The sequence below is a fragment of the Podarcis liolepis genome, assembly GCF_965112155.1.
Source record: "Podarcis liolepis genome assembly, chromosome: 18".
Taxonomy (NCBI): Eukaryota; Metazoa; Chordata; class Lepidosauria; order Squamata; family Lacertidae; genus Podarcis; species Podarcis liolepis.
Genome location: NC_139572.1, coordinates 7197727 through 7222229, shown reverse-complemented (window position 1 = coordinate 7222229; position 24503 = coordinate 7197727). Strand labels below are relative to the sequence as shown.

At 47.8% G+C, this 24503-nt stretch overlaps 1 protein-coding gene across 3 annotated transcripts in view; it reads left to right on the top strand.

Annotated features, from left to right (window-relative positions):
- KANK3 (KN motif and ankyrin repeat domains 3) overlaps positions 1–24503 on the top strand; it is a 35661-nt gene that overhangs the window by 3718 nt on the left and 7440 nt on the right. For 2 of the 3 annotated variants that reach the window (XM_083483670.1, XM_083483671.1), the window contains 5 exons: positions 6564–6647; positions 15387–17195; positions 18422–18521; positions 20434–20697; positions 23382–23472. In XM_083483670.1, the coding sequence (XP_083339796.1) occupies positions 6611–6647; positions 15387–17195; positions 18422–18521; positions 20434–20697; positions 23382–23472 (2301 nt within the window). In that variant the 5' untranslated portion in view covers positions 6564–6610. Of the gene's footprint in view, positions 1–5545; positions 5834–6563; positions 6648–15386; positions 17196–18421; positions 18522–20433; positions 20698–23381; positions 23473–24503 lie in introns of those variants that run through there. The other variant, XM_083483669.1, reaches the window with a different exon arrangement.

Here is a 24503-nt window from a genome sequence, read left to right as displayed (position 1 = left end):
GCAGGGGGCCGGTCCACTGTCCCTCAAACCTTGTGGGGGGCCGGCTATATTTTTTTGCGGGGGGAATGAACGAATTCCTATGCCCCACAAATGACCCAGAGATGCATTTTAAATAAAAGCACACATTCTACTCATGTAAGAACACCAGGCAGGCTCCACAAATAACCCAGAGATGCATTGTAAATAAAAGGACACATTCTACTCCTGTAAAAACACACTGATTCCCGGACCGTCCGTGGGCCAGATTTAGAAGGCGGTTGGGCCGGATCCGGCCCCCGGGCCTTAGTTTGCCTACCCATGACCTGGAGAGTATAAGGCTCCCCTCCCAGACACACCTGCACTGCACCCTTAAAGGTGAGAAGACAGGGACCTGCAAAATGGGGGGGGGGAGCAAATATATGTGGCAGCTTTCTGCTCGCACCCGTGCTTTTCAGTAAGGGTGTGCTGCTACCGATTACGAGCCTTGGCCCAGCCGGCGGTTAGTCTGCTGTCTGTTTGCTCTCCAGGAAGCCTGTGATGTCGCCCGGCCGCTGATCTTGGCAGTCGTGCCGAGCAAGACAATGGTTTTCTTCCCACAACGGATGGAGGCCTCTGTAATTTCCCTTCTCTTACGGAAGCTGGGATTCTTCCCACCCCTGTCTCACTTCCTTTCATGGGATTTATTTTCCATGTGCCCCACTCCTCCTCCCTCTTCTGGGAAGCCCATCCTGCCTGGGGGGTTTCACGGGAGCCACGCTCCTTATTTCCCCCCGTTTGTTTTTATTCCTGACATTTTAGACCCCAGCAGTTTTCTCCAAGCAGCCCAATACAGTGGTACCTTGGGTTAAGTACTTAATTTGTTCCGGAGGTCCGTACTTAACCTGAAACTGTTCTTAACTTGAAGCACCACTTTAGCCAATGGGGCCTCCTGCTGCTGCTGCGCCGCCGGAGCACGATTTCTGTTCTCATCCTGAAGCAAAGTTCTTAACCTGAAGCACTCTTTCTGGGTTAGCGGAGTCTGTAACCTGAAGTGTATGTAACCTGAAGCGTATGTAACCCGAGGTACCACTGTATATGATTTTTCCACCTCTTTGTTTAATTCCCACAAAAACCCTGTGACGTAGCTTTAGGCAGAGAGGCAGTGACTGGCCCCTAAGGTCACACCTGGTCTGTCCCAGCAACAACAACAACAACAACAACAACAACAACAACAACAACAACAACAACTTATTTATACCCCGCTGCGTTTCCTCAGCAACTCTGGGCGGCTCCCAACAGAATATTAAAAACATGATAAAACATCAAACATTAAAAACATCCCTAAACAGGGTTGCCTTCAGATGTCTTCTAAAAGTCAGATAGTTCTTTATCTCCTTGACATCTGAAGGGAAGGCGTTCCACAGGGCGGGCACCACCACCGAGAAGGCCCTCTGCCTGGTTCTCTGTAACTTCTCTTCTCACAGCGAGGGAACCGCCAGAAGGCCCTCGGAGCTGGACCTCAGCGTCTGGGCAGAATGATGGGGGTGGAGACGCTCCTTCAGGTCTACTGGGCCATTTAGGGCTTTAAAGGTCAGCACCAACACTTTGAATTGTGCTCGGAATTATGTGTAGTCGGTCACTCTAACCACTATGCCACTCTGGTTCGGACAAGCAAAACAGTTTCAGAATTGGTGCAAGACGTGAGTTGGTTCCTGGAGATACAGGCTTCCATACGAAATGGCCTACTTGTGCTGGAAACATGAACTGGGTTGCAAAAGGGCGATGGGTCAATATATCTGTCTGCTTAAGAGACCATATAACACCGGTCTTGAAAGACCTACATTGGCTCCCAGGACGTTTCCAAGCACAATTCAAAGTGTTGGTGCTGACCTTCAAAGCCCTAAATGGTGCCCCATGATCTCCTGTAGCTGGCCACCCAATTTAGCAATCTTCATTCTGCCCCTCTCCACCACATACACACTGCCACACCTTGGATGATACCCCGAGCCACTTCCAAGCCCGTGATCTGTATCCAGTTATGCTCAGTGAAATCTATTGCTTTGTGTGGGGCTCTCTGGGCGACGTGGGATCTGGACGCGGCTTGTGTTTTCATTGGCCCAGAAGTTATCTAGAAAGTAACCCGCTTTTGACCTGATAAGGTGGGACTGGCTTTCGGCTGGCTTCTCCCCACCCATTCCTTTTGGCTCACAGCACTGGGGACAGTTATTTTCCCACCCACACCGTTCTTTGCTGGGGGAGAGGTCCTACTCCATCTGGGCTCAATGCTTGCAGTGCCGACAGACAATGAGATCACTTCCTGGCCCAGATCCAGTCCCAGAATCTGCTCCCTGCGACTTCCGGTCGTTCCCAGAGAGCTCGGCTACTTTGAATGCTTCCCAGGGTCTCCGTGTTTCTAAAACGATTTTGAATTCTGCACTGGCGACCTGACTCAATGTTGTTGTTGTTTTTACAATGGGAAGAATTCCGAAACCAGTACAATGCCAAGTGAGCCGTTTTGCCCAATTCGGGGCATGCCGGTGATGTTGTGGGGCAGGAGTTTAGAATCATAGAATTGTTGGAAGGTGTTGCATCTAGTCCAGGGGTAGACAACCTAAGGCCCGTGGGCTGGATACGGCCCAATCGCCTTCTCAATCCGGCCTGCGGACGGTCCGGGAACCAGCGTGTTTTACATGAGTAGAATATGTCCTTTTATTTAAAATGCGTCTGTGGGTTATTGTGGGGCATAGGAATTCGTTCATATTTCCCCCCCAAAATATAATCTGGCCCCCCACAAGGTCTGAGGGACGGTGGACCGGCCCCCTGCTGAAAAAGGTTGCTGACCCCTGGTCTAGTCCAAGCCCCTGCAATGCTGGAATCTCAGCGAAAGCATCCCTGACAGATGACCACCCAACCTCTGCGTAAAAACTTCCAAGGAAGGAGAGTCCACCACCTTCTGAGGAAGACCGTTCCACTGTTGAACAGCTCTTACCATCAGAAAGCTCTTCCTAATGCTGAGTTGGAAACTCCTGTCTTGTAACTTGGACCCACCAGTTTAGGTCCTGCCCTCTGGAGCACCAGAAAACGGTCTTGTTCCATCATGGTGGCAGACAGTGGCGTAGTGTGGGGGGTGCAGGGGGGGCCGGCCGCACCGGGCGCAACATCTGGGGGTTAGGGGGCGCAAATCCACGGGTTAGGGGGCGCAAATTACTTGCCTTGCCCCGGGTGCTGACAACCCACGCTACGCCACTGATGGCAGATCATAGTTGTGGCTGGTGGCCCTCCATAGCCCCCATGAATCTGTCTAATCCTCTTTAGGGATCCTCATCTTTAGGGACGTGGGTGGCGCTGTGGGTTAAACCACAGAGCCTAGGACTTGCCGATCGGAAGGTCGGCGGTTTGAATCCCCATGACGGGGTGAGCTCCCATTGCTCAGTCCCTGCTCCTGCCAACCTAGCAGTTCGAAAGCACGTCAATGTGCAAGTAGATAAATAGGTACCGCTCTGGCGGGAAGGTAAACGGCGTTTCCGTGCGCTGCTCTGGTTCGCCAGAGGCGGCTTAGTCATGCTGGCCACATGACCCGGCCAATAAAGCAAGATGAGTGCCATTAGGTCCAGTCGTGTCCGACTCTGGGGTTGCGGCGCTCATCTCGCTTTATTGGCCAAGGGAGCCGGCGTACAGCTTTTGGGTCATGTGGCCAGCATGACTAAACCGCTTCTGGCAAACCAGAGCATCACACGGAAACACCGTTTACCTTCCCGCCGGAGCGGTACCTATTTATCTACTTGCACTTTGACGTGCTTTTGAACTGCTAGGTTGGCAGGAGCAGGCAACCGAGCAACGGGAGCTCACCCCGTCGCAGGGATTCGAACTGCCAACCTTCTGATCAGCAAATCCTAGGCTCTGTGGTTTAACCCACAGCGCCACCCATGTCCCAAATCCTATTGAACTCAGTAGGACTTAGTTCTGAGTAAAAATGTGTAGGATTGCGGTGTGAGGCTGCCCAGTCTTGACCTAGGTACCTGGGAGTCAGCTCCATTGAATACAGTGGGACTTACTCCTGAGTAGACACTGTAAGTCTCCCTTTACAATAAAGGAATAAACACTCCATGCATTTCCTAAGAAACGGAAGCACTGCAATGAAATAATTTAAGGTGGATGGGTGACTTTTCCCTTCAAAATTATAGGAAGGGCTTCATATGACAGCTTCACCGTTCCCTTCATTTGGTCAGGGATTTTATCTTCAGGATAAACAGGGCTCCGTTTTCGCCCCTACACACGCAAGCGCCAACTTTTAATTGTTCTCTGAGACGCAGAGGAAAAGGTAAATTCAGGGACATTCAGGGATCAAATTCGAATCTGTGATGGCTCTTGTAATTCCAGGAAATCGGGACGCTTGGAGAATATCAGCTTAGGCAGAAAGGTATCTTTCCCAAGGAAGTTCTCCAGCTGAGAGATGGTTCTCTGTCCTGTCCCTCTTATTATTTTCCTTTTGCTGTTTCCCCCTGGTCTGGGGATTTTGAAGAGGCCTCATTCCTGGCATTTCGAGGGAAGAGGCAGGCAGCGCTGTTTTCGAAGGGCCCTTCATCTCCGCAAGGGAAGCTAATTTTAGAACGTGTGATTGATTGATGCTGCCCAGCCGAGAAGCAACAGCCAGTGTCTGAAAGCGCTCCAAAGGGGCAGGAAATGGTCCCAGAAACCGCTTTGGAGAATGCCATGCCCGGTTTGTGCTGGCGTTCCAAACACGTCCGCTGTCCTGATTCATGCAAGCATGCAAGGCGTACTTTAATGACACACACACGTATGAATTCCCGTCTGTGTTCTGTTAACGGAAAAATCCGAGGGCTCCCTTGGACAAAAACAAAGACACCAACCAGGATAACTTGGAGCAAAACAGCAGCCTGTAGGCTTGGCCTTTATTGAACTGTTGCAACAGGGTGCTCCCCTCACTTGCAGGAGAGAGGAAGGACACAGAAAAAATGGTGTGCAAGGTCTTATAAAGACTTTTTGAAATTGCCACCCTGTAGATCAAGACCACCCCCAGAAACATCATGCATACATCACAGAAAGGAGGGGTTGAGGGAGGGGTGGTGGTGGTAACCTGAGTATCTTATCACCTGGCTGGTTCCCCCTTTTCCCCCTCCCCATGAGTACTTTCCAGGTGACAGAGGGGAGTTTGCAGTTTCCTTCCCCCAGAGGGAAGAGCTGATTATTGTCCTTTGTTCCAGTCTGTGCTGAATCCACTCCCATATGCAAGTTCTTTGTGATCTTGATGGTCTTCTGTCTAGGACCATCAGGGTTGGCATAGCAACTGGGCAGGGCTCCTGTGGATGTGCTGGTATGCTCAAGGGATTATGGCTGCCCTGTATCAAACCTTCCCCATTTTGTAGTCCTTCCTTCGTGGAGTAAAATAAAAGTGGAACAGCGCAAATCGGATGCATGGTTGATTTTCTATGAATTTATAACAGAAGCGCAGCGTATGTAGTGTGTGAGTGTGAGTGTGTGTGAAGTTTTTACAAACTGAATGCACTAAACTGAATGCACTGAACTCTGCACTGAACTAAAAACACTCCACCCTTTGGCCACGTTAAAATAGCTGGACTCTGATTTGCGTCTCGGACACTTGCGGAAAAAAGCAACAACAAACTGAACATCTGCAGCCGTTTGGGACGAGCCGGCAATTCAGCCAAGGCAAAAGCTGCAGAGCTGGACTTGCGGGTGTTACTGGGGGGTGGGGGGGTTTGCTGTCGAAAAACCCGCACGGTCCTGGGGCAGCAATGAAGCTGTGCTCCGAAAGGCAGGCGTCTAGGACGCGAGCCAGTGCAGAGATGCTGCCAGAAGAGGGAAGGAAGAATGTGTGCTGATCCCAGGCAGGCAAGTCCTAACAAGGAGGGGTTTTTCAATTTATCAGCCTGGAGGCCTGGAAGACGCGTGCTTCTAAATCTCAGGTGGCTTTCTTGTCGCTTCTCTCCCGGGGTGCGCATAGTCTGCACGTTCTTAGAGGCTTGTTGTCGCTCGGGGACAGCCGCAATGGGGAAAGTCCTGACTCTGTGACTTTGCCATATTTGTTGAGAGCAGAGCAAGGGGTTCAGAACTGCTGCTGGGGAAAGCAGCTGGAAGTGGGAAGGGAGACCTCTGGGTGGTGGAGATGGGTTTATAAACTAGGTGGTGCATCTTCTGTGATTCTGCACAATGTGTGTGTGTTGGGTGGGTCGGGGGGGACACATGAGAATGTTTTATTGGGCTGTGGATTCGATTTCTTGACAATTTCAGCTGTCAAAAAAAAAAAAAGAAAGTTCCTAGTCCTCCTTGTTGCAGAGTTATTGGGATCTCAGAAGTCAACAGGGGCTGCCAAGGGCTCATTACCTGTTTTAAGACATATTGTGGTGGGGCAAGCCTAGGAAGTAAACCCCACCAATTCAATGGGGCTTACTTGCAGGTAAGGGTGCACAACATTGCCGCCCATGCAGGGAAACCCAACGCTTGCAGACTCCAGTAACTCCCACTGCGTTTAGTGGTACATCTTTATGCGGCTGCTGCACAGATATCACAGAAAAATAATATATGAGTCTTAACTCCCAAGTGTTACTCCTCCCCACCTTTTCTAGGTTCCCATCGCCTTCTCAGAAACTTCGGGAGAATCCAGCAGAAGAAAATGGCCCAGTCCGCACACCTGAATCAAAATCTCCCAGGTAATGAGAAATTTGCACTTTACTACACGCTGCTTGCGATGAGGACCTTGGGTCGCATGCCATGCTAGGCATTCCCAGAGCAGATCCTCTGAAACAAATGGTTCTAAGTTTGTCGTGGCCTTTAACTACAATGGGTCTACTCTTGAGTAGAATTTAGTGGGAGATATCCCATAGGGTGCTAGCTGCCTTCTGCCAAATCATACCATTAATCCATCTAGCTCAGTACAGTGGTGCCTCGCAAGACAAAAAGAATTAGCGCTATTAGCGGCTTTTAGCGGCTTATCTGCTGATCGGATCAGCTGATAAGCGGATTAGCACTATTAGCAGCTTTTAGCTGCTTTTAGTGGCTTATCTGCTGATCGGATCAGCTGATAAGCGGCTTAGCGGCTTAGAAAAAGGGGGGGAGGAAAAAAAAAAAACACCCGCAGGAACTTGCAAGACATTGTCGTCTTGCGAAGCAAGCCCATAGGAGATTCGTTTTGCGAAGCACCTCCAAAATGGAAAACCCTTTCGGGACTTCCGGAGGCGGCGCGCTCAGCAATGGCGGTCCTCTTCAGCTGCTGAAGAGGGGCTCCGCGGAAAAGGGTCGTGCGCTGCGGCACAGCGACGACCCATCCAGATAAACCACGGGTAGAGTGAGCTCGTGGCCGTGGGGTTCGGCGGGCACCAGAAGCGACCTCGGATACGCAGAAGAGACCCCGTAAGGGGTATCGGAACGTGGAGGGGGTAGCGGTGCTGTGAATCCATCGCTCTTTCCGCGGAAGCGAAGCCGCGCGGCTGCTGCTGACTAGCGCTGACCTTTCTTCCTTCAACAATTGGATCGAAACAACTTACTCGTGAGTAAGAAATTTAAAGTTTTAAATCAGAACTAAATTGGTGAAATTCGGCTGAAAGCGGGAGACGTTAAAAAGGAAGTCAGTCTTCCGGCTCTGTCTAAAGTATCAAGCAAAGACTCTTTTAAAGCGGAAGCATTGAAAGGAGTTCAAAAGAAATTGGAATTTACTTGGCAAACCTGATTTAGACTGCTTTGACTTTAAAAGAAGTTATAACAGCTTCGTATCTGGACTAAAACTGTGGTCTCTCCTCTTCCCTATCTGTGGATTACAAAGTTTCGAAACCCGGCTCCCGACCTGCCTGGATATAAGTTGTATCGGACTGCGGTAACTGTATATAAATTACAAAACTAGATCGGGCTATTTTGTATCTGGAAAAGAAAAGGGAACTGTTGCATGCACCTTCGCTAAGAACTATTTTTCTCTGCAGTTAAAATTGAATGCAAGATCCCCCTGTTTTGGATGCTATTTGATCCTTATTTTTTCTCCTTCTCCTCCTTTGTGGGAATTTAATGGCGGAATCTTTCTATTCCTCTCCTCCAAGTTTGCTTTTGGGAGCTCCCTCTACTGGATTATAGAACTAACAGTCTCAGAACTGCCGATTTCCCTTTCTCTTTGTTTTTTTTCTGGATGTTTACTCTCTCAGGACTGTTTCCCATGGGATTTACAGTTTGACCTTGAATCCGGGACAGCTGTGGAATGAGTGGCGCATCAAAAACAAGGGCTGGAAGGAAAGCAAAACATTCCGAACTTGTGCAAACAACTCTGCCTGGACAGTTACGCAGATCGTCTGTCCCAATTGTGACAGGTCTGCAAGAAGGACAATTTACACAACCATCTTTTGGGGAGATGGCTGCTGGAGGGATAGACCCTGTCTCTAAAGAAATATTGGATCAACTGGCAGCATTGAATAAGAAAGCTGACGAACAGGCAGCCAGACTTGATGAACAATCCGTTAAATTTGACCAGGTGACAGCTTCCATTAATAAATTGACAGACCAGGTTACTAAAAACACACAGGCAATAAGTGGTATTGAAAAAGTCACAACAGAAAACCGGAAATTAGTTGAAGAAGTTAATACTAAAGCAGAGGAAAATAAAAAGAGGATAGAGGAATTAAGAGGGGAGGTGAGGCCACTCAGTAGACAGGTAACGGAACAGCAAGCGTACCTGTCCCTGGCAGAATTGAAAAATAGGGAAAATAATCTTAGATTGAGAAATATCCCAGAATCTGAGAAGGAGGACTTGATTGGCTTTTTGACAACAGAAATCTCCAAATTTTGGGGATTGACAGAAGAAAAGGACTTTAAAATAGTCACCGCTTTCAGACTAGGAAGAGTGGTTAAGAAGGATAAATCAAGAGATTGCTTGATCATTTTGAGATCTAAGCAAGAAAAAGACAACATACTCGGCCTACATTTCAAAAACCCATTGGTGATTCAGGGGAAGACGGCAGAAATCTTCAGAGATATACCAAAACAGCTTTTGGATTTAAGAATTACATATAAGGATTTAGCAAGCCTACTGAGAAACAACAAAATCCCTTATAGGTGGGAATTCCCTCAAGGACTATCTTTTACCCTGAAAGAGAGGAAGATAAGAATCAGAACAGCAGAGGAGCAAGAAAAGTTTCTAAACGACCACGGGGAGGATCTTCGGAAAGGAGTAGCAGGACCCTGGCCACCTCCTTCGTTTGGCTTCAATCCGGTTCCACCTCCAGGTGAAGAAGATAAAAAAGATCCCCCTGCTGACAAATAAATTGACCCAGGATGTCTCTGCAGCTTCTTAGTTGGAATATTAATGGTGCAAATTCTCCTGAAAGGAGGAAGAAGATTTTTCATATATTAAGAAAAGAACAATTGGATGTTATCTGCCTTCAAGAAACACATGTGACTAGGCTCCACAGGAGAGTACTAATTAACAAGAGATTAGGTCAAGAGTTTATTTCATCAGACAAGGTGAAAAAAAGAGGAGTAGTGATCTATGCAAAGGAGAGCCTGTCACCAAAATTGGTTTTTAAAGATGAACAAGGAAGAATTTTGGCGATCGAAATACAATCACAAGGAGAAAAATTTCTGATAGTTGGAATATATGCACCAAATGATGGGAAGTCGGAATTTTTCAAGAGGCTGCATGAGACAATGCTGGACTATATTGACTATACAAATATCATTTTGATGGGAGACATGAACGGGGTAGTCTCTACCCATATGGATAAGTCACAAAACCAAAATCTGAACAAGGATGGCAGACTGCCAAAGACTTTTTTTGAACTCACAGACAACATGGACTTGATAGACATCTGGAGAACAAAGAACCCTCTAGGCATGGAGGGAACCTTCTTTTCTGAGGCCCACCTATCATGGACAAGAATAGACCAAATTTGGATATCAAGAGGACTGGCACCCAAGACAAAAAAGGCTGAGATCTGCCCTAAAACCTGCTCCGACCATAATGCTTTAAAAATGGACTTGAGACTTACACCAGCTGGATCCTTCAGATGGAGAATGAATGACCATCTGCTCAGAGATCAGGAGATTGTGAAGAAGGCCCAAAAAACGTTGAAGGACTATTTTGAAATAAACTTGAACACCTCAGTGGAAAAGAAAACAGTCTGGGACGCGAGCAAAGCCGTTATGAGAGGGTTTCTGATACAACAGAACACTATTAAGAAGAAACTCTGGAATGGTAAAAAGGACAAGATTTTGGATAAAATAAGAGATGGAGAAAAAAGACTGAGACTAAACCCAAAATCAAAAGAAGTCTTAAGAGAAATAAAATTTTACCAAGTACAATATACAAAATTGATAAATCAAGAAATTGAATGGAAAATTAAACAGATGAAGCAAAGATCATTTGAATCGGCAAATAAATGTGGGAAGCTGCTGGCATGGCAGCTGAAGAAGAGGCAAAAATTGAACTTTGTTACCAATCTGGAGGTTGAAGGAGAATGTATTCAGAAACCAGAAGAAATCAGAAAGTGTTTCCAGAGATATTTCAAAAAGCTATATACTCAAGGACCACAAGCAGAGATGGAAATAAATAACTTTTTAAAGAGCTATGGCCTGCAAAAGTTAACACAAGACACACGAACAGCCCTGAACTGTAGAATAACACAACAGGAAATTGAAAGAGCCATTCAGAATATGCAAATAGGCAAATCCCCAGGCCCAGACGGGCTTACCTCCAAATACTATAAGACACTGATGGATTATTTGATACAGCCATTAATGGAGGTCTGCAACCAGATTATGGAAGGGAAGGGGGCACCAGAATCGTGGAAAGAAGCATTCATCACCCTGATACCAAAATTGGAATCTGAAAAGACCCAACTTAAAAATTATCGTCCCATCTCACTCCTAAACGTGGATTATAAAATTTTTGCTGACATCTTAGCAAATAGACTGAAAAAAGTTTTGAATGAAGTAATTCATAAGGACCAAGCAGGCTTTCTCCCTGGTAGGCATTTGTCTGACAACACCAGGAATATTATAGATGTTTTGGAGTTACTACAGACAAATATGAATACGAAAGCAGTTTTGATCTTTATAGATGCGGAGAAGGCCTTTGATAATATATCTTGGAAATTTATGAAGAAAAACCTGGAAGGGATGGGAGTGGGAGGGGCGTTCCAAAACGGTATTGAAGCAATCTATTCAGAACAGAAGGCCAAATTGATAGTAAACAGCGTGGTGACAGAGGAGTTCAAAATTGAAAAAGGGACACGACAGGGGTGTCCCTTATCACCCTTGCTATTTATTTCTGTCCTGGAGGTGTTGCTGAACTTGATTAGGAGGGATCAGCTGGTGGAAGGAATACAGGTCGGAGAAAAGCAATACAAACTTAAGGCTTTTGCAGACGATTTGGTTTTGACATTACAGGAGCCAGAAACCAGTACAAAAAGAGCTCTAGAATTAATTTCTGAGTTTGGTCGGGTGGCGGGATTCAAGTTGAACAAACAAAAAACTAAGGTTTTAGCAAAAAACCTGACATCGTCAGAAATAGATGGGTTTCAGAAGGAAACAGAATTAAATGTGGTTACAAAAGTGAAATACCTGGGGGTTAACTTGACTGGGAGAAATCTGAATTTGTTTAAGGATAATTATGAAAAATGCTGGTCAGAAATTAAAAAGGATTTGGAAATTTGGTCAAGATTGAAACTTACCTTGTCAGGAAGAATTGCTGCAGTTAAAATGAATGTTTTGCCAAGAATGCTGTTTTTGTTTCAAACCCTTCAGATTGTGGACAGGGTGGAATGTTTTGGAAAGTGGCAGAGAGACATTACGAAGTTTGTCTGGCAGGGCAAAAAGCCCCGAATAAAATTTAAGATTTTAACAGATGCAAAAGAAAGAGGGGGGTTTGCCCTGCCGGATTTAAGACTGTATTATGAAGCTGCGTCTCTCTGCTGGATGAAAGATTGGTTCCTGTTAGAAAACACTGATGTCCTAGATCTGGAAGGGTTTAGTAATGCTTTTGGGTGGCACGCATATCTTTGGTATGACAAGGCAAAGTCTCATAAACTGTTTAAAAACCATATTGTCAGGAAAGCTCTACTTATTGTCTGGACTAAATACAAGGACTTATTTGAAAGTAAGACCCCGAGGTGGTTATCACCGGTTGAGGCTAAGGCTATAAAACTACGTAACATGGAGAGTGGCTGGTTGAAATATTGTGAGATAATTGAAAGAGATGGTGATAACTGGAGGTTGCAGAGTTTTGAAAAATTGAAAGGAAAGGTGCGAGACTGGTTTCACTATGCCCAAATCTTAGAGACTTTTAAAAAAGATAAAAGAATTGGTTTCCAGGTGGAAAAATCAAAACTAGAAACAGAATTACTTGAACCTAAGACGAAAGTGCTTTCAAGAATGTATAATCTGCTGCTTAAGTGGAATACTCAAGATGAGGTAGTCAAATCAGCAATGATAAAATGGGCACAGGACATAGGGTACAACATTATGTCTGAAGACTGGGAAAGGTTGTGGACCACCAGTATGAAATTTACGGCATGTAGTGCCTTAAAGGAAAACATTATGAAAATGGTATACAGGTGGTACATGACCCCAGTCAAACTTGCAAAGATATATCATCTGTCTGACAATAAATGTTGGAAATGTAAGGAGGTTGAAGGAACTTTCTTTCACCTCTGGTGGACATGCCCGAGGGTGAAGGCTTTTTGGGAAATGATTTATAACGAATTGAAAAAGGTGTTGAAATACACCTTTCACAAGAAACCAGAGGCCTTCCTCCTGGGCATTGTGGGCCAGAGAGTGCCAAAGAAAGATAGAACTTTCTTTTTATATGCAACCACAGCAGCAAGAATCCTTATAGCCAAATACTGGAAGGCACAGGAGTTACCCACGCTGGAAGAATGGCACTCGCAGCTGATCGACTACATGGAATTGGCTGAAATGACGGGCAGAATTCGAGATCTGGGAGAAGAGGCAGTGGAAGAGGACTGGAAAAAATTTAAGGACTATTTACAAAAACACTATAAGTTATATGAATGTTGACAGTTTGCTAAGTACTTTGGAAAAATATGCCTCAGTATTGAAATTGGTAAATGAGAGAATTTAAGTTTAAGATTTAGAAATGTATAAATTATGGACAATATAACTAAATGAAAACACAAAAACAACTGAAATAAGGTATTAATTTGCTGTTTATTTTATTGTAAAGAAAGCAGGGGATGGGGGATGTGGGGAAGTCTGGTTGATTATGAAAATTGATTTGAAAAAGTGAATCTTTTTTCTTTCTCTTTTTTTTTTCTTTCTTTTTTCTTTTTATAATCCTTTTTCTTTTCTGTAAAAACTGCTTTTGTAGTGTCAATGATGTTGTATTTTTACCCTGGAAAAAAGCAAATAAAAAAACTATTATAAAAAAAAACAACAAAATGGAAAACCCTTTCGTCTAGCGAGTTTTCCGTCTTGCGAGGCGTTCGTCTTACGGGGCACCACTGTATATCATCTAGATTCTAGAGTGGTGGCATCTCTGTGGGGGTTTGGAACAGACCTTTCCCTAGCCCTGCCTGGGTTTCCTGATGATGGACCCTGGTGTCTTTTGCATGTAAAGAATGTTTAGAATCTCAATCTGTGCTGGTCCCGTGGGCTAACCAAGAGGCGAGGTCTGAGTCCAGTCCGAGGTCGAAGGTGCAGTATGGAGGCAGTCCGTAAAAGTTGAAGCTGGGTGCAGGGCAGGTAGTCAGGTGAGGTCAGGTGCTCCGGCAGGATAGCAGGACAGATTTCAGGCAGGAACTGACAACCAACAAAGTTGCTCCCGCAACTTGGGACTGAGGCTGGCTGGCTTTTAGCGGCCCTGATCCTCAGGTGACTCGCCTCTCCTGGCCTGGAGGCGAGCACTCCTCCTGCGGGAACTTAGTTCCCTCCACCTCTCTGCCCTGAGCCTCTGCAGCTCAGGAGAGGCTGGAGGGTTACTGGACCCAGAGGCAACCTCCTCTTCCCCTGACGGGGCTGAGAGTGGAGCACCTGCAGGCAATGGGTCCTCCATCACCTCAGGAGCCAGAGCAGACTCAGCTGGTGCCTGCACCTGAGGACCCAGCACAGGTGAGGACCCTTCAGGCTCAGACCCCAGCCCCGGCTCAGCTGGTTCTGGAGGCAGGGAATCCTGTGCAGGCTGGGATCCCTCGGGTTCAGCATCCGAGTCCGAATCCCAGGCCATCACACAATCTCATAAAACCACGGAGTTCGAAGGGACCCTGAGGGTCATACAGCCCAGGGGTCAGCAAGGTTTACCTCACCTGGGCCGGTTCACTCCCACGGAGATTGCTCCATGCAGACACGATTTCTGGCGCCGCGGAAGCGAATCCCCACTCCGTGCTGCACCAGTTTAGCGCAGCGAGCGGGGACTCGCTGAGTGAGTGACTCGGTTTCAACCAGGCATAGGCAAACTCCAGCTCTCCAGAAGTTTGGGACTACAATTCCCATCATCCCTGACCACTGGTCCTGTTAGCTAGGGATGATGGGAATTGTAGTCCCAAAACATCTGGAGGGCCGGAGTTTGCCTATGACTGGTTTAAACGACCCCCGTGGGCCGCTTGTGGCCCATGGGCCGCAGGTTGCCGACTCCTGATCTAGCCCAATCCACTGAAATGCAGGAATATGCAGCTGCATTAATCGAACCTGCAACCTTGGCATTGCCAGCACCACATTCTCACTTTGTAAAGGACGATTCTGTGATTCGAGGATTCTGTCTCTGCAGCCAAGAGGAGGAAGCCTCTCTGGGACACAATGGGGTGGAAGACTTTTATCGCTTTGTGTTTGTGTGTGTGTAAGGCTCCACCCCTGGCCAGAGGAAGGAAGCCTGTACATCAAATTACAGGAACCTACAGTTTCCCCTCTGTGGCAAATTGTTATGGAAAAGAATTGGGGTTGGCATTTACAGCCCAATTCTCCATCGAGGGCCTCCTAAGTGTCCCCCTAAGTCAGGGGTTGTAGGGATGTAGGTGGTGCTGTGGTCTAAACCACTGAGCCTAGGGCTTGCTGATGGGAAGGTTGGCAGTTCGAATCCCCACTACGGGGTGAACTCCCGTCGCTCTGTCCCAGCTCCTTCCAACCTAGCAGTTTGAAAGCAGGCCAGTGCAAGTAGATAAATAGGTACCGTTCCGGCGGGAAGGTAAATGGTGTTTCCATGCGCTGCTCTGGTTCGCCAGAAGTGGCTTAGTCAAGCACTGAGCAACATACACTCAAAGTGAACAAGCAACAAATCGATTTGCGACTGGCCAAGCCCCTCCCCCTGTGGCGGCCATCTTGTTCTGGCAACCACAATATGTTTAGGAAATTCCAAATGGGCACACGGACCTGGAAAACTCTTGTCCTAGGCTGGGCTGAAGAGTTCATACTTCCTTGACGGCTCTTCTTTTGATACATGTTTGTGTCCATCTTGCTTTCAGATCTTGGGGGACCTTTCTTGTACCGCGACCAGGAGGAGGAGGATGAGGGTGGAGACAAGGCGTCCTACTCTCTGGAGACCCCCTACGGCTTCCTGCTGGATCTCGACTTCCTCAAGTACGTCGACGATATCGAGAAAGGCCAAAGCTTCCGGAAGCTTCTGCCGCAGCGCAAGTCTAAGGGGGCCAAGCAGGCCCCAAACTCTTCCCGGGGCCAAACCAGCGGCTGGACTTCAACGGAGTCTCTTTCGTCGACCACCAGCACAGATCGGAAAGCAGCCTTCTCCCCACGCCACAGGCTGTGGGGTAGTTCCTCTGACATCAAGGAGCCCGTGAGCAAACAGGCCTCACTCCCCGCGTCTCCATCTCCCATCATCCATCTCCTTCCTCCTCCTCCTCCCAAGTCGCTGTTGAGGAACACACGAGTGGAAGAAACCTTGCAGGAGACGAGCAAGCGGTTGGAAGAACAGCAGCTGGGTCTGCCGGCAGGGGGACCCTCTGCAGCCATTGGGGTGCCTGGTAGCTCCCCCAGGATTGTGTCTCCTCAAGATCACTCTCTGACGGGGGAAGGCCTTGCAGGCTGCATCAAGTTAAGCCCCTCCAATTCAGGAAGGAGCACGCCAGCCACAGCCGTCGGTCCTGCCCACCTCCAACACGTCCGTGAGCAGATGGCCACAGCCCTCAGGCAGCTGAAGGAGATGGAGGAACGAGTGAAGACCATCCCCGTTCTAGAAAAGGAGGTTTGCAGGTTGAAGGAGGAGAAGGAGCAGCTGCTGGCCGGGCTGTGGGAAAAGCTGGAGATGGACAGAGGCGAGACTTGTGTCTTCAACTTCCCCCCCAAGTCTCCTAATGCAGGGGCTCCCGACGAGGGCAAGGAAGGCTCTCAGGTCAGTGCCGAGGTCGAAAACGACGGCGAGCCTTCGAAAGCGAGGACAAGTAAAATCACCGAGTTGAAGAGACTGACGGAGAAACTGTCCGGCTCAGAAAGAGCCAGAAAGACGAGCAGAGGAGCAGCTCTCGCTTCCAAAACCGGAGAGCCCATGTGCCGGTCTGTTGGCGTCGGAGAAGAGGTGGACATGAACGAGGTGGTCTTCTACTACCGGTGCCAGAAGCCGAGCCGAGAGGTGGCCGCCGGCCGAGAAGCTGACACCAAGGATGCAGAGGTGTGGGTCATGGAGTCCTTACTCGGGGTTTCGTCAGAGGCCGAGAAGGAAATCCAGTTGCTTCAGCAGACGGTCCAGCATCAACGAGAGGTCATCTCCATGTTGGAGGGACACTTGCAGGAGGCCAGCGATGAACTCGAGGAGCTGAGGGTGGAAGTTTGCTCGAGGTTGCCAAAGAGTTTGACCAGCAAGGAGACGATGGCCCGGCCGCTGACAGTGGAGGCGAGCATGGAAGCTGCTCCAGCCATGCGGTGTCAAGCTGTGGGCAACCACATTGAAATGGCAGACAAGGCCGTCCACTGCTGTCCGCAAGTGACCAGTGTCGGAGTTGGCTGCAGCCCGCAATCTCCAGATCTTGCCCCTGAGCAATGTGGAGGGAAAGCTGCCCAGATTGCTCCGGAGGCGGAAAGCAAAGCCCTGAGGGAGGACGGCAGATCCGCTCCAGGAGAGCCAGACCGCGGTACGGCTACAGACGTGTCTGTACCGGAAGATGCAAAACCCGGAAAGCTGCAGGAATGCGGAGTTACTGAAGCATCCCTGCAAACAGAGAGTTTGGGTGTGGATCTCGACTTGCTTCCTCAGTCCGTGACAAGGGACCAGGAGGATGTGTCTGTGCAACGGGATTCCGGAAAAAAAACCACAGGCGCTGGTGAGCCTCCATCGGTTAAACATGGCTCAAAACCCGAGTCTATTTGCAACCGGCCCGAAATCCGAATGTTCCCATTTCCACTGCTTTTGCATCCAGGCATACCTGGCGCTTGGGCTGGGTTTTATTTATTTATTTTGGACCTCTGAGTATGTGCAAAGTGTGCTTCCCTGCACACTGGGAGACCGCAGCTGGAGATCTGGAGATTTTTTTGGGGGGGAGGGAGGCTTCCCTGTGTTTTTCTGTAAAGGATCCATTCTGCACCACTCATGCCCTTCAATGTGCTTCAGGGCGGTTCAGTTAATTCTAGTGCATTTCGTCCCTGCCTGGGAAGAACAGCTAGAGGGAAGAGGGGTGTGTTTGTTGTTTAGAAATTACCGTATTTTTTGCTCTATAAGACTCACTTTTTCCCTGCTAAAAAGTAAGGGGAAATGTGTGTGCGTCTTATGGAGCGAATGCAGGCTGCGCAGCTATCCCAGAAGCCAGAACAGCAAGAGGGATTGCTGCTTTCACTGCGCAGCGATCCCTCTTGCTGTTCTGGCTTCTGAGATTCAGAATATTTTTTTTCTTGATTTCCTCCTCCAAAAACTGGGTGCGTCTTGTGGTCTGGTGCGTCTTATAGAGCGAAAAATACGGTATTTCTTGTAACTGTTGAGTGGATTTCTGTTTAACTTTTATATGTTATTATTATTTTATACTATTCTAATAATTGTTGAATGTTACTTTTTTGATGGAGGTTGCTTATTTTAAAGTTTTGTTTTATTGTCGCATTTTTGTAGTGCATTAGATTGTTATAAGACGTACATTTTTTGTTTCTTCAGCTTGTAAACTGCCTTGAGAATTGTAAGATAGAAGGACGGTATAAAAATTTAAAATGATGATGAGGGAGCGTTAAGGTTATCCTTGTGGGCAGATCTTTTACCAGGAAGAATTGAGCCATACAATAACTGCGGCTGCCCCTAGGACATAGCTGTCAACTTTTCCCTTTTCTGGTGAGGAATCCTATTCGGAATAAAGGAATTTCCCTTTAAAAAAGGGAAAAGTTGACAGCTATGCGAAGAACCCTTAAGGTTCTCCCACTGGTCTCATGGCTAGATTTCACCCTGCAGCTTAAAAACCACCATTGGGTTTGGATAGACACAGCTCCCTCTCCACTGCCAGCTGCTCAAAATAAATGAGCTTCTGCCAGCGCCTAAAGAACGTTCCTTCTTCTGCTACTTCCTCCCCAGGAGCCCTCAAATCCATCATGAAGAAGCGAGGCAGCCCTGCCAAGACGGAGGCAGGTAGTGGGAGGAAAAGCCTTCAGTTCGTGGGCTTTCTCAATGGCGAGTACGAGTCTTTATTGCTTCTTCTCTTTCGCGGGTTGGGATGGCAGACGAGACCCAGGTGTCTTCGATGCTGAAGTTTCAACTACAGTGGTAGCTTGGGTTAAGTACTTAATTCGTTCCAGAGGTCCGTTCTTAACCTGAAACTGTTCTTAACCTGAAGCACCACTTTAGCTAATGGGGCCTCCTGCTGCTGCCGCACCACCGGAGCACAATTCCTGTTCTCATCCTGAAGCAAAGTTCTTAACCTGAAGCACTATTTCTGGGTATGTAACCCAAGGTACCACTGTATTTGGAGCCTGAAGAGATAGCTGTTTATAGCAGAGGTGGGGAATCTATAGCCCTACAGATGTTATTTAGTTAGGTAAAGGTAAAGGGACCCCTGAGCATTAGGTCCAGTCGCAGACGGCTCTGGGGTTGCGGCGCTCATCTCGCTTTATTGGCCGAGGGAGCCGGCATACAGCTTCCGGGTCGTGTGGCCAGCATGACTAAGCCGCTTCTGGTGAACCAGAGCAGCGCACGGAAACGCCGTTTACTTCCCGCCGGAGAGGTACCTATTTATCTACTTGCATTTTGATGTGCTTTAGAACTGCTAGGTTGGCAGGAGCAGGGACCGAACAATGGGAGCTCACCCCATCGCGGGGATTTGAACCGCCGACCTCCTGATCGGCAAGCCAAGGCTCAGTGGTTTAAAACCACAGCGCCACCCGCGTTTTAACACTGCTTGATGGTGGTGGTTGTTTAAAAAAAGCCTCAAAGTGGTTCACAAAGAGACTGAGTGAATCCTCAGTCTGTTAAATAATAATAATAATAATAATAATAATAATAATAATAATAATAATAATACTTTTATTATTTATACCCTGCCCATATAACTGGGTGGTGAGATGACAATGAGTGGTCAGAGAAAGGAGACTGGGAGGAGGAGATGTTTGAAGCTGAAGAAGCAACAGGGTTTAGTGAGCAGGAAGAGTCTGTGGCAGAGAGCAGTCCAGAATCAGAGGCAGGAGAGGAAGGGGAACCAGGAGACAGAGAGGATGCCGGCCCTCTTCCTGGTCTCCCAGAACCCACAGAGGTATGAAGAGGGCAGAGCAGAGACAGACAAGGCGGAGAAGTCTCAGGGTGCCTGGGAAGGACGTGGAGCAGGAGGAGACTTAGCGGTGTGACGCCGGGGACCTTTAATCCTTGCAACTGCCCCATTGGGGGCAAGACCTCCTGGGAAGAGTTGCTGTGATCACTGGGCCCGAGGTGTTTCGGTTCTTTGACTAAAGAGTTAACTTCACTGATGTCTTGTGAGTTATCACTTACCTGACCCTGGCACCCTCCTTTGACAAGTTAGATAAAGTCTGTGGGGTGTGTGGGTGTTAATCTGTCAAGTGTAATAATAATAATAATAATAATAATAATAATAATAATAATTCATTTGTTTCCTCAGCCACTCTGGGCGGCTTCCACAAAGACCCAAAATACACTAATATGTCATACATTAAAAACTTCCCTTAAGATGTCTTCTGAATGTCAGGTTGTTTATCTCTTTGACTTCTGGTGGGAGGGCATTCCACAGGGCAGGCGCCACCACCAAGAAGGCCCTCTGCCTGGTTCCCTGTAACTTGGCTTCTCGCAGGGAGGGAACCGCCAGAAGGCCCTCAGAGCTGGACCTCAGCTTCCGGGCAGAACGATGGGGGTGGAGACGCTCCTTCAGGTATACAGGACCGAGGCCGTTTAGGGCTTTAAAGTTCAGCACCAACACTTTGAATTGTGCTCGGAAACGTACTGATACAGAATGTAGATACCTTTTGAACAGATTTCCTGCCCTCTGAGGCAGGAAAGCCAGCTGCCAAACACCAGAGTGTCCTTGCCTACAAGTTGCATCCCTCAAGACCCCCGTTTTGATCCCCCACAATCTGTCCTGGCAGGTACGAGAGCACCTCGAGTGAGGAGGAGGAAGAGGAGGAAGAGGACGAGGAGAGGTCCCTCAGGAAGGGCTCCCCACTTGGCTTCGGCAGTGACACTCCCAGCACCACCGACGACGACTTGCCTTCCCATGTGGACAGCAGCGGCAGCGATTCAGATACTCCCGTTTCGGGGGCAGCCCAGGAGGAGGCAAGGCAGAGCCACGATTTGGAGGAAGCCGAAGATGCAAACAGCTTGGGAGAAGCTTCCCCAGAAGTGAAGGAGAAGTAAGTCTTAGAATCCAGGACACAACAGCTCCATTTGCTACCGATCTGTTTCGGGGCCTCAGTTAAAAGTGCTGGTTATACCCCACAAATCCCTACAAGGTGATCGGAAATACCTTATTCCTTCAGGTGAACCTGCCCCGGGCTCTGAGATCTCCTGGGGAGGCTCTGCTCTCGCCCCCTCCACCCCAACAGGCCCTCTTGGTGGGGACACGAGAGAGGGCCTTCTCGGTGGTGGCTCCTCCCAGACAACTTTGGAACTTCCTGCCTTGAAAAGCCAGACCAGCTTCTACCTTGCTGCTCTTTTGCCACCAGGTGAAGCACCTTCTTCTCCAGCAGGCTTTTGGGAGCTGGCTGCTTTTAACGAAAGGGCTGGTGCCATTCTGTTTTTAATGTAATTGATCTGTATGTTTTTAATAGATAGACTGAGTGAGCGAGCGAGTTTTAATTCTGTCAATGTTTTTCTACGTTTTTAGCTGTTCTGGATTTTAACCGTAAGCCGCCTTGGAGTTCCTGTCAGGGAAAAATCGAGGCCACAAATAAATATATAACCAGCATTATAACTCCCTACACACAACTGAGAAAGGGGCAGGGGGAGGCATGAATTTTCTCTTCTGATTTAAGGTCCGTCCACCCCTCAGCTTAATGTAAATTGCAAACCCCTCACACCTCTTTTTTGTTTTCTGTTTTTTGCTTTTTATTGGTTTTCTTACTTGATGAAGAAACACACACAATAAAATAACCAAAATAATAAAATGGCAACCACAACAACCAAAAGGGAATATATACAAAAAGCATACATACAACCATAAATCCATAAATTCTTACGTACGGACTTCTGTCACCATATTCTTTAATTCATCATCATCATCTAATTCCAATTCCTTTTCTTCTCTAACAGAATTCCGTCCTCTTCAACGTGGGTCTATTTTGTCTATTTGTTAAACTGCTCCTTTTATCCTTTCTTCATTTCTACTGTTTTCCACAGACAATACTTGCAATCCATGTTGTGTTTTGTGAAAATTAATCAAAGCAAATCCAAGTTTTGACTTGGGGACACTGTTTTGGTTTTTTTTAGATAATCTCTGTAAATTTCCCATTCCTTTTGGAACTTTTGGTTAGGCTGTCTCCGAATCGCATCCGTCATTTTTGCCAATTTGAGACATTCAAATAATTTTTTTTTTTTGTTGGTACTATTTCACTTTTCCAATTTCTAGCTATTAATATTCTTGCTGCTGTTGTAGCATACAAGAATATTCTCTTTTTTTTCTTTCCCTCACGCCTCTTTTAATCCCCTCTCATTCACGCTATCAGGGGCAGACGGGGGTCGTCTGTATCTTCTCAATGACGGGTCTTCAATTTTTGCACCCCGTGTGGGGGGAACCACCGGCACCAGCCAAAATCTGGCACTGATCCTTCAACGAATGCTCTTGTCCACGATTTCTTCTCCCTTAATCCAGGGATGCCCTTGTTAGAATTCCTGCTGCATAATTGCAGTCATGGGATTGTTGTCTTTCACATGGCGGTATATGTTTTGACTCCACAGAGTGGGAAGTGACGGAGACAGGATGTTTGTGTTACTGTGTTCCCTGAAGTGGGACTACAGTGGTTTGTTGTTGTTTAGTCGTTTAGTCGTATCCGACTCTTCGTGACCCCCTGGACCAGAGCACGCCGGGCACTCCTGTCTTCCACTGCCTCCCGCAGTTGGGTCAAACTCATGCTGGTAGCTTCGAGAACACTGTCCCACCATCTCGTCCTCTGTCATCCCCTTCTCCTCCATCTTTCCCAACATCAGAGTCTTTTCCAGGGAGTCTTCTCTTCTCATCAGGTGGCCAAAGTCTTGGAGTTTCAGCTTCAGGATCTGTCCTTCCAGTGAGCACTCAGGGCTGATTTCCTTAAGAATGGATAGGTTTGATCATCTTTCAGTCCATGGGACTCTCAAGAGTCTCAGTTTGTTCTGGTGGTCCATTCTTAACCTGAAACTGTTCTTAACCAGAAGCACCACTTTAGCTAATGGGGCCTTCTGCTGCCACTGCGCCGCCGGAGCCCGATTTCTGTTCTTATCCTGAAGCAAAATTCTTAACCTGAAGCACTATTTCTAGGTTAGCGGAGTGTGTAACCTGAAGCGTATGTAACCTGAAGCGTATGTAACCCGAGGTACCACTGTATTGTCCTTTGTCCTTTTTCTGTCTGATGCTAGAGAGAGAGGGAGCCATGTGGCAGTGCCCAGTGTGTGTTTATATGTAAATAAAGTAAAGGTAAAGGGACCCCTGACCATTAGGTCCAGTCGTGGCCGACTCTGGGGTTGTGGCGCTCATCTCGCTTTGTTGACCAGAGCAGTGCACGGAAACTCCATTTACCTTCCCACCAGAGTGGTACCTATTTATCTACTTGCACTTTGATGTGCTTTTGAACTTCTAGGTTGGCAGGAGCAGGGACTGAGCAACAGGAGCTCACCCCGTCGCGGGGATTCGAGTCGCCAACCTTCTGATCGGCAAGTCCTAGGCTCTGTGGTTTAACCCGCAGCGCCACCCGCATCCCGTGAATAAAGTAGATTTGCCAAAATGATGGATGGCCATCTGTCACGGATGCTTAGCTGAGATTCCTTCATTGAGGGGGTTGGGCTGGATGACCCCTGGGGGTCCCTTCCAACTCAATGGAAGCTCAAAAGCTGTTTCCTTTGACAGGTTTGAGCTGAGTCCCCGGCTGAGAGATGCTTGTCTCCTGGTGAGGAGCCACCTGGCCAGAGATGGCGCCGCTGCGAAGAGCAAAGAGGTGGTGAGTTGGGGCCGATCGACCACTCGGAGGGAGCATCGACATTAACGTATTATTATTATTATTATTATTATTATTATTATTATTATTTGCATTAAATAACACAATCACCCTCCGAAGGTGGTGAACAGAGCTTCGTAAGGCTTCCATTAGCTAGTGTGGTGTAGTAGTCAGAGTGTGGGGGCTAGGAGCCGAGTTCGGATCCTCACTCCGCCATTAAGCTCATTGGGTAACCCCTTGGGTGCCATTAGCTTCATCTTTCCACCTATCTCACAGGGTCGTTGTGAGGATAAAATGGAGAGCGGACAAGCTAGGTATGTCACCTCTCGCCCCTTACAGGAACGGTGGAATGATTTGTTTATTGTCATTTTAATTAGTTTTAAAGGTAAAGGGACCTCTGAATTAGATCCAGTCGTGGCCGACTCTGGGGTTGCGGCGCTCATCTCGCTTTATTAGCCGAGGGAGCCGGCGTACACCTTCCGGGTCATGTGGCCAGCATGACTAAGCCGCTTCTGGCAAACCAGAGCAGCACACGAAAACGCCATTTACCTTCCCGCTGGAGCGGTAGCTATTTATCTACTTGCACTTTGACTTGCTTTCAAACTGCTCGGTTGGCAGGAGCTGGGACTGAGCAATGGGAGCTCACCCCATTGCGGGGATTCGAACCGCCGACCTTCTGATCGGCAAGCCCTAAGCTCTGTGGTTTAACCCACAGCGCCACCTGCGTCCCATACTTAGTTTTATACAGCAACAATTAAATTCTGGGTTATATCCAATAGCGCCTGTCAGCTGATTGCGGAATGAGGACCGGATCACTCTTTCTTCTGCATCAAAGCACCCCGCTTCCCCCAAAAATGCACCCCTAAAACTTGCTCCAAAGTGTTATGTGGCTGGGGAAACCCATTCAGATGGTCAGGGTAATAATAATAATAATAATAATACTGTTATTGGAAGGGAGGGCCTTTTCCACTTGTATTTTTCAAGGATCGGGGCCACTTATAGCAGTGCACAATCCCAGAACCCCACACAAGTGT